The 18,684-nt window shown below is 45.0% G+C and overlaps 1 protein-coding gene across 11 annotated transcripts in view; it reads left to right on the top strand.

Moving 5' to 3' along the window:
• The window catches only part of tmem62 (transmembrane protein 62), a 72,651-nt gene extending 54,220 nt beyond the window's left edge, over positions 1–18,431 (top strand). For 6 of the 11 annotated variants that reach the window (XM_069917326.1, XM_069917324.1, XM_069917327.1 and 3 more), the window contains 6 exons: positions 406–519; positions 2,462–2,546; positions 3,098–3,160; positions 3,522–3,626; positions 13,110–13,228; positions 14,214–14,849. In XM_069917326.1, coding sequence (XP_069773427.1) covers positions 406–519; positions 2,462–2,546; positions 3,098–3,160; positions 3,522–3,626; positions 13,110–13,228; positions 14,214–14,540 — 813 coding nt within the window. In that variant the 3' untranslated portion in view covers positions 14,541–14,849. The other 5 variants (XR_011351459.1, XM_069917329.1, XM_069917328.1 and 2 more) reach the window with 5 other exon arrangements.
• The last annotated feature ends 253 nt before the right edge of the window (positions 18,432–18,684 follow it).

Below are 18,684 nucleotides of genomic sequence, written 5' to 3'. Positions count from 1 at the left end.
GAGGTGGTGGTGCAGAAGCTGAGGAATAAAAAGATTTGGGGAATTAAATTTCACACAGGTTGTCCAGACATAGTATAACGTATTGTGGTGAGTTTTCTGAAGGCATTGCTGCATTTGTTAACTGGATTCTTTGTATATCTTTCACTATAATTTGGCACTGTCCAAAATCAAATGAGCATTTACCTGTGTGCATCACTGAATAATTTTCAGTAAGCCTCTCTTGTTGCCCTATTTTTAGACTCTATACATACTGACTCAGTCTGGAGTTGCCACACCCATTTTCTACTTGACATACTGGGATCTATTTAATCAGAACACTGATTTCAGGCTTGATTCCCTGAAACAGAAACTACTTTGAATCAAGGTTTGGTAAACATTACAAATCACTTTTTATCCTATTCTCAGGACAAAGCTGGAAGAACCACTACTATGGGCCACAAGTTTACCGTGGAAGAGGTCAGGCTACTCCCTTTCGATATTATGGCTTCCTTCATCCTCCAGGCTCCTCACCACATCATGGTATGCACAACCACTGTCTTCAGCAAAGATTAATGAGCAACATTGGTTAAGTTGTGCATAAAGTTTGGCTGGCAGTTTTGTGTTCCTGTTGTAGAATGTACCAGAGAAGTGGAGGAAGCACAGAAATTAGAATCTCCTGCAATGTGATTCATTATCTCTTCCTCTTGTGAGTCTTAAACAAAGCCAATTAGGATTAAGTTGGTTTGGAAGATATTCAATAATTCAAAGATCTTAGCAAATGTATGTCTTGGAGCAACAGAATTGTAGCTGGGAAACTGACCAATGGTGACCAACAAGTTGAGAATAGAACGTGAAGTGAAAATTTAATTGAAGAGGATTGAGTACATTTCTGAAATCAAAGGACAATTACAGTGTCCCATGCACAAATCCATGTTGGTTGGCCCTCCCTAATTTTCCCCAAGCCATCCAAATGGTGATGGATTTCATCTCAAAATCCTCTTCAGCAGATTCCCTATTACTGATATCAGGCTAACAGATCTATCATTACCTGGATTAACATTACAGCAATTCTTGAACATTGGCACATCATTTGCTGTCATCCAAAACTTACTGTCCTTAGTGATGAGTTAAAAATGCCTGTGTGATTTCCCATCACTCTGCTCTTTGAATTTCCTTCATTGTGATGCCCTCTTGCTTTCTGCTCTTGTCAAGCAATTTGGTGTCCCTCTCTGCTCCCTGCTCTGTGTTGTGATTTCCCCTTCACTTGTTCAGAGATTTCCTCCTCACTATCTGGTCTGCATTCAGCGATTTGCCCTTACTCCCTACACAATGTTCAGCGATTTGGCCTCACCCATCTTCTCTCTGCTTCACCCTCTTTGTTTACTCTTCTTAACGCAGCATTTGTGTGGGTTTTCCTGTTTTTAATTGTTATTTTCCATAATCATTTCAGTGGTTTCTGCATGTGTTTTATAATTCATTCTAGCTTTGATGACATGAAAGAAATAAACGAGGCTTCAATTGTTGAGTGTGCACCCAGGCTCTGCTGCATTTCCTGGTGCAATGATATCATGTCTGTCAGAAGAACTGTACGTTTCCTCTACAGGGACACATTCATAAGGATTACGTCAGATTGATACATTGACATTTGCCGGTCTTTGCAGTGTTTTTAAATTTCTTGCATGGTTCTTGACTGAACAGTAGGTATGCACATATATGGTTCGAGAATAGCCTGAAGAAAGATACTACAAAGAAAATATGTTATGGAAATATAATTAAAATCTTCAGGCTGATAATTTGGTGTTGGACAGTGATCTTTGCTTCTGTTAAACTCTAGTGCATCGAATGTACATAGACTAATAATTTGTGGTATTAGACAGAAGTATCCAAAACCTGTTGTAGTTTGAAGTCTATAAATGGAGAATTTTAAAAAATAGAAGCTGTCGGTTCTTTTAACCTGTTATCTGAAGTGTATCACCCCATCTATTTTTCTCAGAATCTGTAGTGCAAGAATCTATTGTTATTCTCAAATCCATAAGAATGTATGCTTTTAAACTGCTAATCTTACCTTTTACAAGATAATATGACAAGGGGCACAGTCTCGGCCTTGTGACCCTTGTTAACCAGTTTGATGGTTATGGACTGTGAGGGAGGGAAGGGTTAGATTGATTGTGGAGTAGGTTTGTATAGGTCAGCTCATCATTATGGGCTGAAGGGCCCCTGCTGGGGTGTACTGTTCTATGTTTCAAATGTTACTGATCATCACAAATATTAGGAAGCCATGGATGGGGCCCTTGACAGAGTATTGTGTATGAAGTCCAAACCATAGTTTCCACTGTGAGTCACCTGGTTGCCTTGCTCACTCTAGGATGTGCCACCATCAGTCTTGAGAGGAAAGGAACAAAATAACAATTAGCTGACAGTACTGAAGCCCCAGATGTCTTGAACCGGATAGGTTTTAATGATGCAACTTTTTATTTTGTAGCTCAGAATTATCTTTATTTTGGTCTTTTTGGCGAATATCCTCGTAATCATTGCCTTTCGATACATGATGAAGCCACATCTTGAAGGTAACTGTGCATTTTACAGTTTGATGCTAAATTCTGTTGAAAATGTAGGTTATGTTCAATATCCCTCTGGTGTTTGGAGAGACTGCTGAAAGAATCAATGCAGCCCATCGGAAGAAACCTCCTCCCTGCAAGTGGCCAAAGCTAGCGAATTTATTGAGTGACCTATGTACCTGGTCAGATAGGTCATTTAAAACTATATTGTTCATGTACAATTAGGCAATTCATGTTTTGTACCATCACAAAGAATTGCAGTTACCTTTCCTTTATTGAGCCCCAGATCTCTATTCGGGTGCTCTAGGTCGAAGAGAGAGTGACATTCTTGTCTGTGAGTCTCAAAAACTTGACATGCAACCATGGCAAGCAGTTAAAAAAGAAAAGTGTGTTAGCTTTTGTCCCAATGTCAGTCCCTTGAAATATAAGAAAACAAACTCCAAATCATTTATATATTGTGTATTGCCAAGTTGTGTAATTCCTGCAGCACCTCACTTGCCAACCAGTAATATACTTTTTCAAATGTTTTACATTTTCTAATATTACATTTCATTTGGCAGATCTTCGCCCGCTCACTGTCTATATCCCTCGAGTCCTCTTTGGATTTTGTAGCAAGCAGGCAGGTACAATTAATTGAGAAAGCTAACTCGCAAATCTTCATCGCAACACTTCAGTGGTTCATGTAGGCAGTTTACCATAACTGAGGTGCACGTTCAGTGCTAGACTTGCCAGTAACATTCAAGCCCTCATGAGAAAAAGAGGTGCATTTTAATGCGTTGATACTGCCCAAGAGGATGGTGGAAGCCAATTCAATTTTTAAAAAAAATTAAGTAGAATTGGACAGACGCCTGTAAAGGAAACTTGTGCAAGGCTATTAAAAATTGGGACTAATTGAATAGCTTTGACCGATCACTGAATGACCTCTTCCTGTGCTGCTTCCATGAAGTCCTTTTAAAACTTAAAATCATCTCTTGTCTCCTCCAGAGAGCCCTGGTTTCTTCACTCTGATGAACTTTTCATTTCATGTGCTATCTAAGACCAACATACTCTATTATCCTGTATTGCTATTCACATTCTACATAGCAGTGGGTGAGTATTTTAATTAGCTTTTCTAAAGAAGTAGTCCGGTGTTGTGAAATTTCCATTAACCTCTTGCAATTGATGAGCATTATTTCTCCTCTCCTCTCCCCATTTTCCTTTGTGCCAACTGTTTTGTTTGATTCTCCATTTTTCCTTCCCTGCATCCAGGGTTCCCGGCTGTTTGTTGTAATCTTGGAGTTTATCGTAAGAATGTGTTTCTAAATTTTGCTGACCTGTCCAGTCCAGTGATGCGGGCAGGACAACACAAATCTGTTGAATCATTCGAATCAGAATCATTGGAGGAATTCAGAGGTTTGAGGGCTGAAGAACTGGAGGAGGTTAGAGATAGAAGAATGGAGAGGCTCTTGAACCTAAAAGATGTTTTTCAATGATAGTGTGGCCACCGGAATCACAGTGGATACAACAAAATAACCACACCAAAAGATCTACTCCATCACCTGCGCAATCTTTTAAAAGCCAGAGTTGACACGCACTGACGTCACATGGCCGGTTCAATGCCTCCTGCGAGTTGTCGTGCTGCCATAACGCTGCTACACGCCCACTGTCGTCCCCCCAGAACCGGGAGAAAGGTTTGTCCCTTTTAAGTTGTCGACCTCTGCGATGGACTGTTGGCTGCTGCATTGGGGAAGACTTGTCCACATAAGCTGGTTGAAGCTTGTTAATAGTGAAAGACTGTGACTTCCCTCCGATGTCCGAAATGCAGGTCAACCTAGTATGCCTGAGTATCCTATAAAAGTTCTTCGTAGGGCGTTTATGAAGGTTGACCCAGTGTTCCCCTTTGGACGAAGACATATTTGCAGTTTTTGAGGTCTTTGGGCACAAAAGAAGTGTTCTCCATGTGACGATGGTAGCATAGAGGTCAATTTTCCTACAGTCTCCCTTAACCTGCTCAACAGTTCCTTAGGATCATCGCTGGAATTGGAATAGTAGAGGATGAACTCCCCTGGAACCACCAATGGTACCCCGTACATGAGCTCTGCAGATGAAACTTGTAGGTCCTCCTTTGAAGTTGTTCTGATGCCCAGTAATACCCAGGGCAGCTCATCAGCCCAGTTCCGGCCCTCTAACCGAGCCATCAAGGCTGACTTGAGATGTCGATGAAATCTTTCCACCATTCCGTTAGCCTGGGGATGATGGGCATTCATATGATGAATTGTTGTACCGAGCAAGCGAGACAAAGCCATCTACAGCGAGGAAGTAAATTGTGGTCCTCTATCTGAAGTAGCATGTGCCGGTCAACCAAAATGAGACACCCAGGAACTGAGGAATGCCAAGCTTCTGTAGTAGCATGTCTGTAGTAGCATCTACCATAGGCACGGCCTTGGGCCATCGATTAAACCTGTCTATTACTGTAAAAAGATAACAGTATCCTCTTGAAACTGGAAGTGGACTAACAATGTCCACGTGGACATAAGCAAAATGCTGAGTAACAGCCGGGAAGGACTGCAGTGGCGCCTTAGTATTCTGCTGAACTTTTGCTTTTTGGCAGGCAATGAGGACCTCGCCACTTGTGTAGCGTCTTTTTTAAGACCGTGCCACACAAACCTGTCTGAAACCATACGAACAGTCGATCTAATCAATGGATGTGAGAGACCATGCACAGAGTTGAATACTCGATGTTTCCATGATGCTGGAACAACTGGCATGGGTGTCATGTTGATATATCACAGAGGAGTAGTTTGCCATTAATTCCAAACTGGACATCTTTCAATTGCAGGTTCATGATTGCAGTCCAATTAAGCATTCATCTCATGGTCATGTTCTTGGGCTGCGGCCAAAGCTGTGCAGTCAATATGTTGATCTACAGACAAAACCTCAGGTGGAGCAGAGCGGGAAAGTGCTTCAGCTACTACATTGTCTTTTCTGGAAATATGTGGTATTTTCGTGGAGAATTCTGCAATGAATGATCATTGTTGTCGAGCTGATCAGGGCTCTGAGACCTTGGAAAATGCCAATGTTAATGGCATGTTAATGGAAATGTCGAATAGACAAGTAAATGGCCAAAAACTCCTTATCAAAAGCACTGTATTTCTTCTCTGCTTCACGAAGATATGGCTGAAGAATGCTTCCATTGCCTGTTGACATATTGATGAAGTGCACCTCCTATGGCCACACTGGATGCATCTGTAGAAAGGGCGGTGGCTGCATTTAAAGCTGGGTAGCTGAGCTTAGTGGCATGAGTCAGCAAATCTTTTGTCTTCAAGAAGGCATGGTTTCCCCCTTCAGTCCAATGGATGGTTCTGGAGTTTCCAGGCAGTAAATCGAGAAGAGGCTTCTTGATGTGAGCTGCTCCTGGAAGAAACTGACAGTAAAAATTTACCATTCCCAATAATTCCTGCAGGCTTTTAACCGTAGCAGGTCTTGAGTATTTGGTAATGGCCTTAACTTCGGATGGCAGTAGAGTCTTATCCAAAAATGCATTTATCTGGATTGATGGTGAGTCCAAACTTTAAGAAGAATAAAAAGTGAATGAAGATGTTCCAAATATTCTTCCTTAATCCCATTGGCACTGAAATGTCATTGAGGTAAATGAAAACATTGGTCATACCATGTCCTAAAGCATCCATCACCTGTTGAAATGATTGAGCGCCATTCTTTAATCCGAATGGCATTCATAAAAATTTGATCTACCCAAATTGGATAATTATTGCTGTGTTTGGATTGTCTTCTGACTCTACTGGTACTTGATAGCCACACACCAAGTCTATTTTGGAGAAGATCTTTGCTCCATGCAAATTATCTGAGAAATCCTGAATATGAGATATCGGATAACTATCCGGGATGGTGACATTGTTAAACCGTCTGTAATTTCCACAAGGTTGCCAACCTCCATTGTGTTTTAGGACCATATGTAATGGAGATGCCCAGGGGCTGTCAGACCTATGAATTATACCTAGTTCTTCCATCTTGGCAAATTCTTCCTTAGCTAAGCACAGCTTCTCTGGAGGCAAGTAGCACACTTTAGCATGGATAAGAGGACCCTTAGTACAAATGCAATGAATAATATCATGCTTTGCACTAGAGGCAGAAAACTGTAGAGTAGTGATCTCAGGGAAATCTTCCAACAGCTTGGAGAATTAATCTACTGGTTTACTTAATGTTTGAAGGTGCAGAGCAGGGGTATAGGAGTCTGCCAGAGGAATAGTCTGAAACGTAGTTCTGTCTATTAGCCAATGCCCTTTTAAGTCGACAAGGAATGAATGAGCCCGAAAAAAATCTGCGCCAAGCAAAGTTCGGGATATTGCTGCTATAATAAATAGCCAAGTGTGGAGGTGATTCTCGAACTTGACATTCATCTTCCTGGTGCCAAAGGTCAGAATGTTGGAACTTTTAACTGCTCATAGTTGCAGGTCTGGGGTAGGATGGTGTGTGACAAATGCACTAACTTCTGATCCCATCTCCACCAGAAATTTTCGCTGGGGCAACTGGTCCCATACATGCAGGTTTCTTGCCAACTGCCACAGCCCTCACTGGTGATAGCTTCACAGCAATGGCTGCAGAGTCCATGTTTATCCAAAATATGTTTTTGGACTCATCGGGGTCACTAATTGTGGCCACTGGAATCGCAGTGGACACAATGCAATAACTACACAAGGCTTTTCTTGAGTGAATCAAATAGATTTACTCTTCATCGCCCCCGCAACCTTTTTGAAGCCAGAATCACAGAAGTTTAAATTACAGCAGTTGTGTACTTTATCTAAATTTACAATAAAGGAAAAGGACATCCAATAAACAAATTATGAAGTATTGCATTTTAAATGAAGTAGGTGGAAGACCACAAGACCTAGAAGCAGAATTAAGCCATTCAGCCCATCAAGTCTGCTCTGCCATTCAAATCATGGCTGTTTTTTTTTCCTTTGAACCCCATTTCTCCTCACCATAACCTTTGACAACCTCACTAATCAAGAACCTATCAACCTCTATAACCAATGATGTCCTCCACAGCCGTCTGTGGCAACTATTTTCACAGATTCATGACTCTGGCTGAAGAAATTACTCATCATCTCTTTTCTAAAGGAATGTCTTTTTATTCTGAAGCTGTACCCTCTGGTCCTAGACTCTCCCCCTACTAGAAACATCTCCATATCCACTCTTTCCAGCCCTTTCAGTATTCCGTAGGTTTTGATGATATTCCCTCCTCATCTCCAGTGAGTACACCTCCATTGCCATCAAATGCTCCTCATACTTTAACCATCTCATCTCTGGAATCATTCTCTTAAATCTCCTCTGGATCCTCCAACACAAATGCATCCTTCCTAAGATATGGGCCCAAAACTTCTCACAACTCTTTACAACATCAGTATAACATATAACATTTTATATTCTAATCCTCCTCAAATGATGGGGTCCATAATGATGTTTGGCTGCCTTCTTGAAGCAGCACCTCCGATGGATCTCTTCAACAGATGGGAGGTTAGAGCTTGTGTTGGACTTCCTGCAACCTTCTACATTCCTGACATATATGGACTTATGTCCCATGTTGTTAAACACACAGCCTATTTCCAAATTTTCCAAATGTGGCTCGAATAATTAAAATAGACAAGTAAAAGGAAAATGTCAAAATTATTTCATTGTAATAAAATGTGAGATTATTCATTTTACACTGAAAGGCACTGTCTGTAAGGAGTATGTACATTCTCCTCATGACCTGCATGGGTTTTCCTCCCACCCTCTAAAATGTACAGGTTGTTGTTTAAATGGGTGTAATTGGTCACCACAGTCTCAATGGCTGGATTCAGCTTCTACCGTATTGTAAATTGAAAAATGTACTTTCTGAACAACGAAGTTAGGAAATGTGCAAGTCTAGGATTTAAGACTTGAGATACAGATAATTAAAATTTTATAGTAAGAATCAGAAAACGACCAAGAGAGCTAATTGGATCCTGGCTAAATTTTAATGGGACATCATTTGTGAAGAGAGAAAGATTTTGTTTAGGGAATCTATGATTTGGACTAAAGAAAAAGAAAATTAAAGCCAGACCTTCAAGACTGAACACTTTCCGTGTGCAAGTTGATCATGTTTACAATTCACTTTCACCAGCAGCAAGTTTATCACTGAGTTTAAACCTGATACTGTGGCCGCTCACCACGAGGCAGGCGAACCGGCCCCGCTTGTAAGCCACACGGCAGGGCAGCCGGCCAAAATGGCGCCGTCGAGGGTTTCCCTTCCTTCCAGCTCGGGGCTCAGAAACCCGCACTGGGGGACCACGTGATGCCCTGGTGACGTCAGCGCCCTCCAGCGCGGTTCTCAGCCAGGTCCGGGCTGGGAGTATAAGTGCAGCCCAGCAGCCTGCTCACTGAGCTCAACCAGCCTGGTTGCGTGTGTTATTGCAGGAGCAGTGCAGTCGCTGCTACAATTGGTGACCCCGACTGGTTCAAACTTCTTTGAGCGAGCCTGGGATCAGCGCTATAGCCGTGAAACTACCTGAATTCTGGGTTCAGGAGCTGGAGACCTGGTTTGGCCACACAGAAACCCAGTTTCACCTCCGCCAGATTTCATCCGACACAACCAAATTCTACCATGTGGTTGCTGCTCTGGACCAGGCCACCACCAGACGTGTGCTACACCTTGTTCAGCACTCACTCACCGAGGACAAATACAGGACCATCAAGTGACTGCTTACCAGGTCCCTCGGACTATCCAGACACCAGTGTGCCGCTCGGTTGCTGTACCTCAGCGCCCTGGGGGACAAGCCCCCAATGGAACTGATGGACAAGACGCTCGCGCTCATGGGTGAGCCCACTTTTCGAGCACATCTTCCTCGAACATATGCCTGGGGACATCTGCCCACTGCTGGTTCAGGAGAGATTCATTGACCCGAGGAAGGTCGCCCAGAAGGCCCAAGACCTATTGCTCGCACAATTCTCGGAAGGCTAAGTGGTCCAGCAGGTCATGAGGCAGGGGCACAACGATGCCAAGCCTGCCCCTAGCACTGCAGTAGAGCACCCGGCCCCTGCAGGGCCCCCCAAGAGTATAACCAAGGCCACAGCATCTGCTTCAGGCCTCTGCTCCTACCACCAGCGCTGGGGAGCCAAGGCTCGGAAGTGTTGTCAGCCCTGCTCGTTCCAGGGAAAAAGACCTGGCTGGCCGAAGTGGCTGGCCAAGGACACAGCCTTCTCTACCTGTGGGACTCAGTCAGCTGCCGGCGTCCTCGTTGACACTGGAGCCCAGATCAGTGTCATACCAGCCACGGCCATCGAATCCATGAACCGACCTCGTAGACCTCCCCTCTGTGCGGCCAACGCAACGACAATCCGGACATATGGAGACAAGACAGTCCACTTCCAGATCGGCCAACAGAATTTCGCGTGGAGGTTCACCGTCTTGTCCCTCCCGACTGCCATCCTGAGTACAGACTTCATCCTCTCACACTGGCTTCTAGTGGACATTTGAGGTAGGAACTGCAGGCGGCCATGATCAGCACGCCCAGAGACGAGTTCCAGCAGATCCTGGACGTGTTCCCGACACTCCTCAAGCCACAGTTCTCCACTACCTCGCCACACCACGGGGTGTTCCACCACATCCCCACTCAGGGCCCGCCGGTTCACGCCAAGGCACGCTGGCTCCCGCCTGACAAGCTCCAGGTAACGAAGGAGGAGTTTTCGCACCTGTTGGAGCTGGGGATCATTCGGCGGTCCGACAGCCCGTGGGCCTCACTGCTCCACCTGGTCCCAAAAGCCTCTGGCGGCTGGCGTCCCTGCGGAGACTATCGACGGCTTAGCGAGGAAACCGTTCCTGACCGTTACCCCATCCCTCACATCCAGAACTTTACGGACAACCTGTATGGCGCGAAGGTCTTCTCCACGATTGCAGATCCCGGTGCATCCTGAGGACATACCCAAGACGGCCATAATCACACCCTTTGGCCTATTCCGTTCAGGCTCAAGAACGCCACTCAGACCTTCCAGCGCCTCATGGACTCTGTGGGCAGGGACTTTGATTTCGTCTTTATTTATTTGGATAACATCCTTGTCACCAGCAAGGAGCGGGCGCAACACAAGGCCCACCCACGTGCCCTTTTCTCCCGGCTGGCTGACTTCGGCCTTACCATAAACCCGGCCAGTTCGGGAAAGAATCCATGCAGTTCCTGGGCCATAACGTCACAGTCGAAGGAGCCACGCCCGCCGCTGCGAAGGTTGCCGCCATCAGGGAGTTCCCATGCCCGACCAGCCTCAAGGGGCTGCAGGTATTTGCGGGTATGGTCAACTTTTACAACCGCTTCATCCCGGGAGCTGCGCGCATCATGCAGCTGCTGTTCGCACTCATCGCAGCCAAGCACAAGACGCTCACTTCGAACCCAGAAGCCTGCACCACATTCGAGGACACCCTTGCGAAGCCGCCATGCTCGCCCACCTCCACACCGACCTGCATATGGCACTCTCTGTCGATGCCTCTGCCACAGCCGTCCTGGAGCAGCAGGTGGATGGGCATTGGAAGCCGCTGGCATTCTTCAGCCACCTGCTCTGCCCGCCAGAACGCAAGTATAGTGCTTTCGACCGCGAGTTACTGGTGGTGCGGCATTTCCGCTATTTTTTGGAGGGTAAGATTTTTACCATCATCACCGACCACAAACCCCTCACCCGTGCGCTCGCGATGACAAAGGATCCCTGGTCGGCCCGCCAGCAGTGTCACCTCTCCTTCATGTCGGAGTTTACTACCGACATTCGGCACAAGGCGGGAAGGACAATATGGTTGCTGATGCACTCTCATGACCGGCCATCTGCACGCTGACGCCCGGCCTCTACTTCGACCAGCTCGCCTGGGACCAGGAAGCTGATGAGGAGACGAGGGCCTTCAAGACTGCCATCACTGGCATGTGGTTCCGAGACCTCCCGACTCCGAGTGGCGAATGCACCATCCTGTGCGATATCTCCTTGGGCACCCCACGGCCATTGGTTCCACAGCAGTGGTGCAGGCAGGTCTTCCGTCACATCCACGACCTTTCACATCCGTCCATCAGGTCCACGGTCTGGATGGTAGCAAAACAGTTCGTATGGCATGGACTGCAGAAGCAGATCGCAGGCTGGGCCAGAACATGCACCCATTGCCAGACGTCCAAGGTGCACAGGGCACCCATACAGGAGTTCGAGTACATCTGAGAATGGTTCAGCCACATTCACGTGGACATCATCGGGCCCTTACCCGTTTCCCGGGGCAAACGTTACCTGTTTACGGTGGTGGACCGCACCACTTGCTGACCCGAGGCGATCCCAATGCCAGACGCCTCCATCGACTCCTGCTCCCAAGCCCTGTTGCATTGTTGGATCGTCCAGTTCGGCATCCCGGCTCACCTCACCAGCGATCAGGGTGCCCACTTCACATCTGCGCTCTGGGCACAGCTCGCTAACAAGTTGGAGCTACACCGCACCACGGCCTACCACCCACAGGCCAATGGACTGGTCGAACGTCTGCACTGCCACCTTAAGTCGGCACTCATGGCCCACCTCACCAGACCCAAATGGATGGACGAACTGCCTTGGATGCTCCTGGGCATCCGCTCCACTCCCAAGGAAGATCTGCAGGTGGCGTCATCAGATGAGCTGGTCTATGGTACACCGTTGGCACTATCTGGTGAGTTCGTCAACACACCTCACAATCCCCCAGCGGTCGCCACATGAACTACTACCTCACCTCCGGGCACATTTGGACTCCTTTGAACCCCCACCGCCGCCCAGGCACGGCACCCGCCCGACTCACGTTCCTGGCGAGCTGCTTTCTGCAGAGTTCATTTTCGTTCAGCAGGGCCCAACCGCTGCACCTCTGCAGTGACCATACGAGGGGCCGTATAGGGTTATACAGCGTTCCGGTTCGACGTTCACGCTGGACTTGGGCAGCAGGCATGAGCTGTTTACCATGGACAGGCTGAAGCCAGCACACCTTGATCCCACCAATCCCATGGTCATTGCCCAGCCCAAGAAGTGAGGCTGCCTGGCAAAAAAGGGAATTGGTGCCGGTTCTGGGGGTGGGCTGTGTGGCGGCTCACCACAAGGCAGGCAAACCGGACCTGCTGGTAAGCCACGCGGCAGGGAAGCCAGCCAAAATGGCGCCGTCTGGGTTTTCCCTTCCTTCCAGCTTGGGGCTCAGAATCCCGCACTTGGGGACCACCTGACACCCGGATGACGTCAGCGCCCTCCAGCGCAGTTTTCAGCCAGGTCCGGGCTGGGAGTATAAGTGCAGCCCAGCAATCTGCAATAAACTAGTCTGCTCACTGAGCTCAACCCGTCTGGTTGTGTGTGTTATTGCAGGAGCAGTGTCGCCGCCGCTACAATATAATTTTTTTTTAACCAGAGATTGTGATAGAGGGCAAAGCCAGATTTATGGAGATTAAGTCACACATGGTCTTAGACTTAGTAAGTTAAGTAACTTGATCCTTTGCCAACAATATTTCTTGCAAAAGTTTTGTTTACTGAGGTGATTGTGTGGTTTTGTCATCCATGTTTTAATGCAGTTGTACCTTTGCCACATTGTAGGACCCTGGTTCATCGGTGAGATTATAGATGGCTATTTTGGAGCTTGCTTTGTCTTTGGTATTGTCGTTGATGGTCACTTCTTGGAGGGAAGCCTGACTTTTTTCCTTGGAATCTTTCAGGTAAATTGACGACCTTGCAAACACTGCAGATAAAGATCATCAATGCAATTAAAAGATGAGATTAACATTCCAAGTTATTTCTAACAAGATTCTGAATATTGAGTAAATAGAATGGAAATTGTTTTCACTAGTTGGCGATTTGGTTGCTGGAAAACAGGTAATTGGCAAAAGAACCAATGCTGGTCACAAATAGATCTATTTAGGATACATCCACTTCCCCTCAATCGTCAGTCACTATGCAAGTTGCGACTCTCAATTGATCATCCAGGTATTTTTTTAAAACTTGAGGTGTTGGTGAGTTTGAACCCCATTTTCGGAAGAAAATCCTTTCCTTCCATTCCTGTTATCCATCAACAATTAACCAATGTATTTACCAACACCTCTGCCAAGGGAAATACAACCTCCTGTTCATGAAAAAAAATCTTACTGAGATCACTTCTCATTGGAGTAATTCTCCAGGCCATTGCCATCCTTTTAAATTTTCCCTCTCCTGTTCTGCATGTGAGAAGGAACATGTGACCTTTTGGGAGAAATCTTTTAAAATACAGAAAATCCAAAGAACACTATGTAAAATTCCACTGAAGATGAGAGAAATTTTGATTTAACATGAAAGAACCTGAAAATAGGCTGAAATCAATAGATAAAAAAAGGTAAATATTGGCTCTGCATCCACATCCTTTGAAAGAAATAAAGACATGAATCTGTTAGATTTTTGTGATAATTCTGACTGTCCATTACTGCTCTTTAAGGAAGAAAATCTGCCAACAATCTGATCAAGCCTGTTAATTTATAGTACAAAGTAGTTCAACACCAACTTAGAAAACCAATGAGAGCAGCTGAAATTATTCTAAGGATCTTGTTTAATAGTTAGGAGACAAGAAATGGGAAAGCCTCTAGAGAAGACTAGTGCCTTTCTGGAATTTTTTCCATTGTTCCATCATTGAAATCTCACTTTTTAAATGCAATTTTAATTTCTTTTCACCAGTTGACATTTTTTAACATTCCACTGATCCTCTACGTGTGCTGGTGCCTGCTACTTCGCTGCCGCGGGGCCTATTTTCGGTCCCACATCAAGTACACTGGGTGGTTCCGGTCTGTCACCATGCATGTTAGCATGATGGGGCTTCTTGCCTGGCAAGTCTATGCCTGCTACCTCCTGCAGAAGACCTATGGGACTGTTGCCTTCATCCTGTCTCCAGTGAGGACGTGGTCAATCGTTTTGGCTTTAGTTCTTGTATGCAAGACCTGGAATCTCAACAACTCTGTCATCAGAACATTTAAAGCTGAAATGAAGAACTGCCCTTACTCTTGATGGCATTTCGAGGACTGCAAAGGTTTAACACACCAATCAATCTTCATGGCTTCTATTTATATTTTGAACGTATCACCAACACTGAAAAATGCAAAAATGTCCACTTCAATAAAGGAATCAAACTGTAGGTCTATTAAAATACATTTGAAATGTACTTGAGGGACTGATGGAAACTAATATCTTTGGTTACAGTGCCCAGGTTGTATTTGACAGTATTTGCTTCCTTTCCATACACATTCCTTTATGACGGAACCTGGACTGATTCTAATAAAACAGCTCCCTTGATGCCACATCAGTCTGCACGAACAATTAGTGACAAAGTGCATGTGGTCCTTTGAGTGAGAAGTGCTGAGTAAAATGTTAAACATAATTTTGCACAAAATAATTATGTATTACACTGATTCTTCTGAATAATTTAAGAATGCAGCGTTACGATTTGAAAGCCGAATATTTGGATGCTGGAAATCTGAAATGTGAAGTGAAATGCAATCGGCCTATTTCTGACTGAGCAGTTGCAACCGTGCTGGAGATGCTGTTTTTGAGGCGAGACATTAACTGAGATTATGTCAGCCCTCCGAGGTGGACAAAATATATCCCTTTCTAAGGATTAAGGGAATTTTTAAAAAGTTGATATTTGTCCCCTGAAGAACAAATTAAAAATAATTTTCAGCTTGTTATAAAATTAGTAATTGGAAGATCTTGATATTCAAAAATCATCTGCCTTATATCTGCAGCTGTAAGTATTATTTAAAACTATTTTAATGGTTGTCAGGTCCAGAATAATACTGTGCAAATCTGCAGATGGTATTTTACTTGCTGTGTTTCCAGCCAACTGTATCTTGAATGTGAATTTATTGAATTAAGGGTTCAACTAAACTGTGATCATTGCATAAATTGCATATTTTTACAATATTAAGTCTCTGCCAGTTTTCTTTTGTCTTCTCACATATTCCTTTTTAAAATTTTCACTTGGTAAGATGGATGTATTTCAGTAATGTGTAAAGGAGAAGCTGTGACAGTTTGGGAGAAGAACATTGGCAAAGAACCAGGAGTAGCGAGAAATGAGGTGAAAGAAATGGAAGTGGTTTGAATTGTTTTCCTACTGTAAGGTGTGAGAACTTTCCAGATTTACAGGCAGGCATCTACCATCATCCCTCAGACTTGCCTCCGGTGTGCAGGCAGGGCTGTCATGTCTACACACGTCTACATAAAAGACTGGGGTTCATGTGGATGGGGAGTTGGTGGTGCAGATGTGGTGGGTTGTTTCTGTGCTCATCAAGTTTATTATCATCTAATTGCACAAGTACAACTCAACTGCGGTCTCTGGTCCTCAGAGCAAAACGCACAACCAGACATAACACACAAACATGAATATGAGATTCTCGGATGGTTCGTGTGAGCAATTCCTTTGGTTGTTGAGAATTCTCATTGCCTGTAGGAAGAAGCTATTCCTCAGCCTGGTGGTGCTGGCTCTGATACTCCTGAAAGATGCTGTGTGCAGAGTAGAAGGGGTCCTCAATAATATTGTGCACCCTCTTCAGATAAATGATCCTGGTAGATCATGTCAATTTGGGGAGGGGGGTTGTGGGTGGGGGGGGGGAGATTTCAGTGATCCTCTCTGGCACTCTTAAGGTCCTGTGGATTGATCTTCGATCCATTTCTCTGCAACAACTATACTCTGATGTAGATGAGCAGGATGTTCTCGATAGAGCTTATGTATAAAGGTGACCTAATGGTGACCAGTAACCTTGCCTGCTTCAGTCTTCTCAGCAAGTGCAGTTGCTGTTGCGCCTTCCTGACAAATAAGGAGATGTCATGTGTCCACAATAGTCACTAGTTAAGAGAAATCCAAGGAACTTGGTGCTCTCCACTCTCTCCATTACAAAATTGTTGATGTGTAGTGGAGGGTGGTCATTTTTTGACCTCCTTATGTCCACAATCATCTCCTCCTTTTCCATGTTGAGACTCGAGTTGTTACTCTTGCACCATATCACAAAATGTTCTACTGCCTGTTGTGCAACTCATCCTTGTTCTGATGAGGCAAACTACTGTTGTGTCATCTGAAAACTTGATGCCACTGTTGCAGTCATGGGTCAGTAGAGGAAACAGGAGTGGGTTGTGCACACAGGCCTGAGGTGCGCCAGTGCTCAGCGTGACATTGCTCAACATTCTGCTACTGACTTGGACAGACTGGTCTTACCGTTAGAAAGTCCAGAATCCAGTTAAAGAGAGGGGTGTTAAGTCCCAGCGAGGACAGCTTCTCCACCAGCCTCTAGGGAGTGATCATATTAAATGCCAAGCTGAAGTCAATGAACTGGTGTATGAGGCGTCATTCTCCAAATGGGTCATGATGGAGTGAAGGCACTGTCTATGGAATGGTTTCTTCTGTAGGCAAATTGAAATGGGTCCTGTGTCTCTGGGAGGTGTGCTTTGATGCATTTCATCACCAGAAGCATTCATAATGGTGGTCATTGAGGCCTGTTACTGTAACCCTCTTGGGTACCAAGATGATGGTGGCTGTCTTAAACCCTTCAGGGACGATAAGACTGCTGCAGTGAGGTGTTGAAGATGTCGTGAAAACCTCGGTCAATTGGTCTGCAATCCTTCATTACCCAATCAGGTATGTTGTCTGGTCCCTCCGCCTTGTGTCAGTTCATATTGGACAGGGTTCTCCACCTCAGCCGCGACTATGCAGGGGCCCTTTCATCAGGGAACACAAAGCTTTCTTTGGTTCATCCTGTTTTTCTCATCAAACCATCCATAGAAAATGTTCAGTCTGTCCAGAAGGGAGGCATTATGGTTTTTAATTTGCAGTGTTGACTTGTGATCTGTTAGGGACTTGAACCCATGAAACAGGTGACTTGTGTCACAGCTGTCAGTGAATCTTCTGTGCATACTCCCACTTTGCCTTCCCAATTGCACAGAAAAGTTTAGCCCTGGTCTGGTATGGTGATACCAATGCCCCCAAGCGAAAAGTCCTGCAAAAGGAAGTGGACACAGCCCAGGACATCACAGGCAAAACCCTCCCTACAGGGAATGCTGCTGTCGGAGAGCAGCAGCAATCATCAAAGACCCACACCATCCAGCACACGCTCTGTTCTCGCTGCTGCCATCAGGAAAGAGGTATAGGTGTCACAAGACTCACTCCACCAGGTTCAGGAATAGCTGCTACCCCTCCACCATCAGACTCCTCAACTAAGGACTCTTATGCACTTTATTGATTTTTTTTTCCTCTGTACTAGTTTGTTTACATTTATTTATTTGTCTACGTGATTTCACTGAGTCAGTTTTTTTTTGCATTGCCAATAAGTGATAATTCTGCCTCACCCACAGGGAAAAGAATCTCAGTGTTGTATATGATGTCATTATGGTACTCTGACAATAAATCTGAATCTGAAATTCGACAAGTTTGGACCATTATGTCCAGTTCTGGTCATCATACTTTCGGAAAGTTGTCAAGGTGTTGGAGGAGTGTGGAAAAAAAGTATTCTTGGTATGAAGGATTTCAATTATGCGGAAAGACTGGAGAAGTTGGAGTTGTTCTTGGAACAGAGAAGGTTGTGAAAAGATCCTAATATGGATATAGGAAGAGCAGATAGAAGAGTCCAGTTCCAAGGGACAGATAATGAAATAGATTAGCAAAAAAACCAAAGCAATGAGGATTTTTTTTCTTTAAACAGTGTATCCAGCTCTGGAGTGCCCTGCTAGGGTAAGAATGGAAGTAGATTCAACTGCAGCATTCAAGAGACACAGAAGTATCCCAAAGGGAAGTATTTACAGGACTAAGGAGAAAGGACAGGTGAATGGTGCAGAATCAGTCGTGCAGCTTTATTGCTCCAACTTAATTTGAATTTAATCTAGAGATGATCACACAGTAAAAGGCCCTTATTGCCCACGCCACTCAATTATACCCTTGTAACCAATTAACCTACTAATCCCATACATTATTGGAATGTGGGCGGAAACTGGAGCACACGGAGGAGACCCATGCAGGTCACAGGGAGAACATACAAATTCCTTACAGACGGCAGCACATTCGAACTAGCGTCGCTGGCGCTGTAATTGCATTGCACTGACTGCTATGCCACCAGTAAAGCTACAACAGACTCAGCAGGTCATATGTCCTCTGTTGAACCAAAACCAT

This window comes from Narcine bancroftii, chromosome 2 (genome assembly GCF_036971445.1).
Source record: "Narcine bancroftii isolate sNarBan1 chromosome 2, sNarBan1.hap1, whole genome shotgun sequence".
NCBI classification, from domain to species: Eukaryota; Metazoa; Chordata; class Chondrichthyes; order Torpediniformes; family Narcinidae; genus Narcine; species Narcine bancroftii.
The sequence above is the reverse complement of the archived record's forward strand: the minus strand, read 5'-3'. Positions and strand labels throughout refer to the sequence as shown.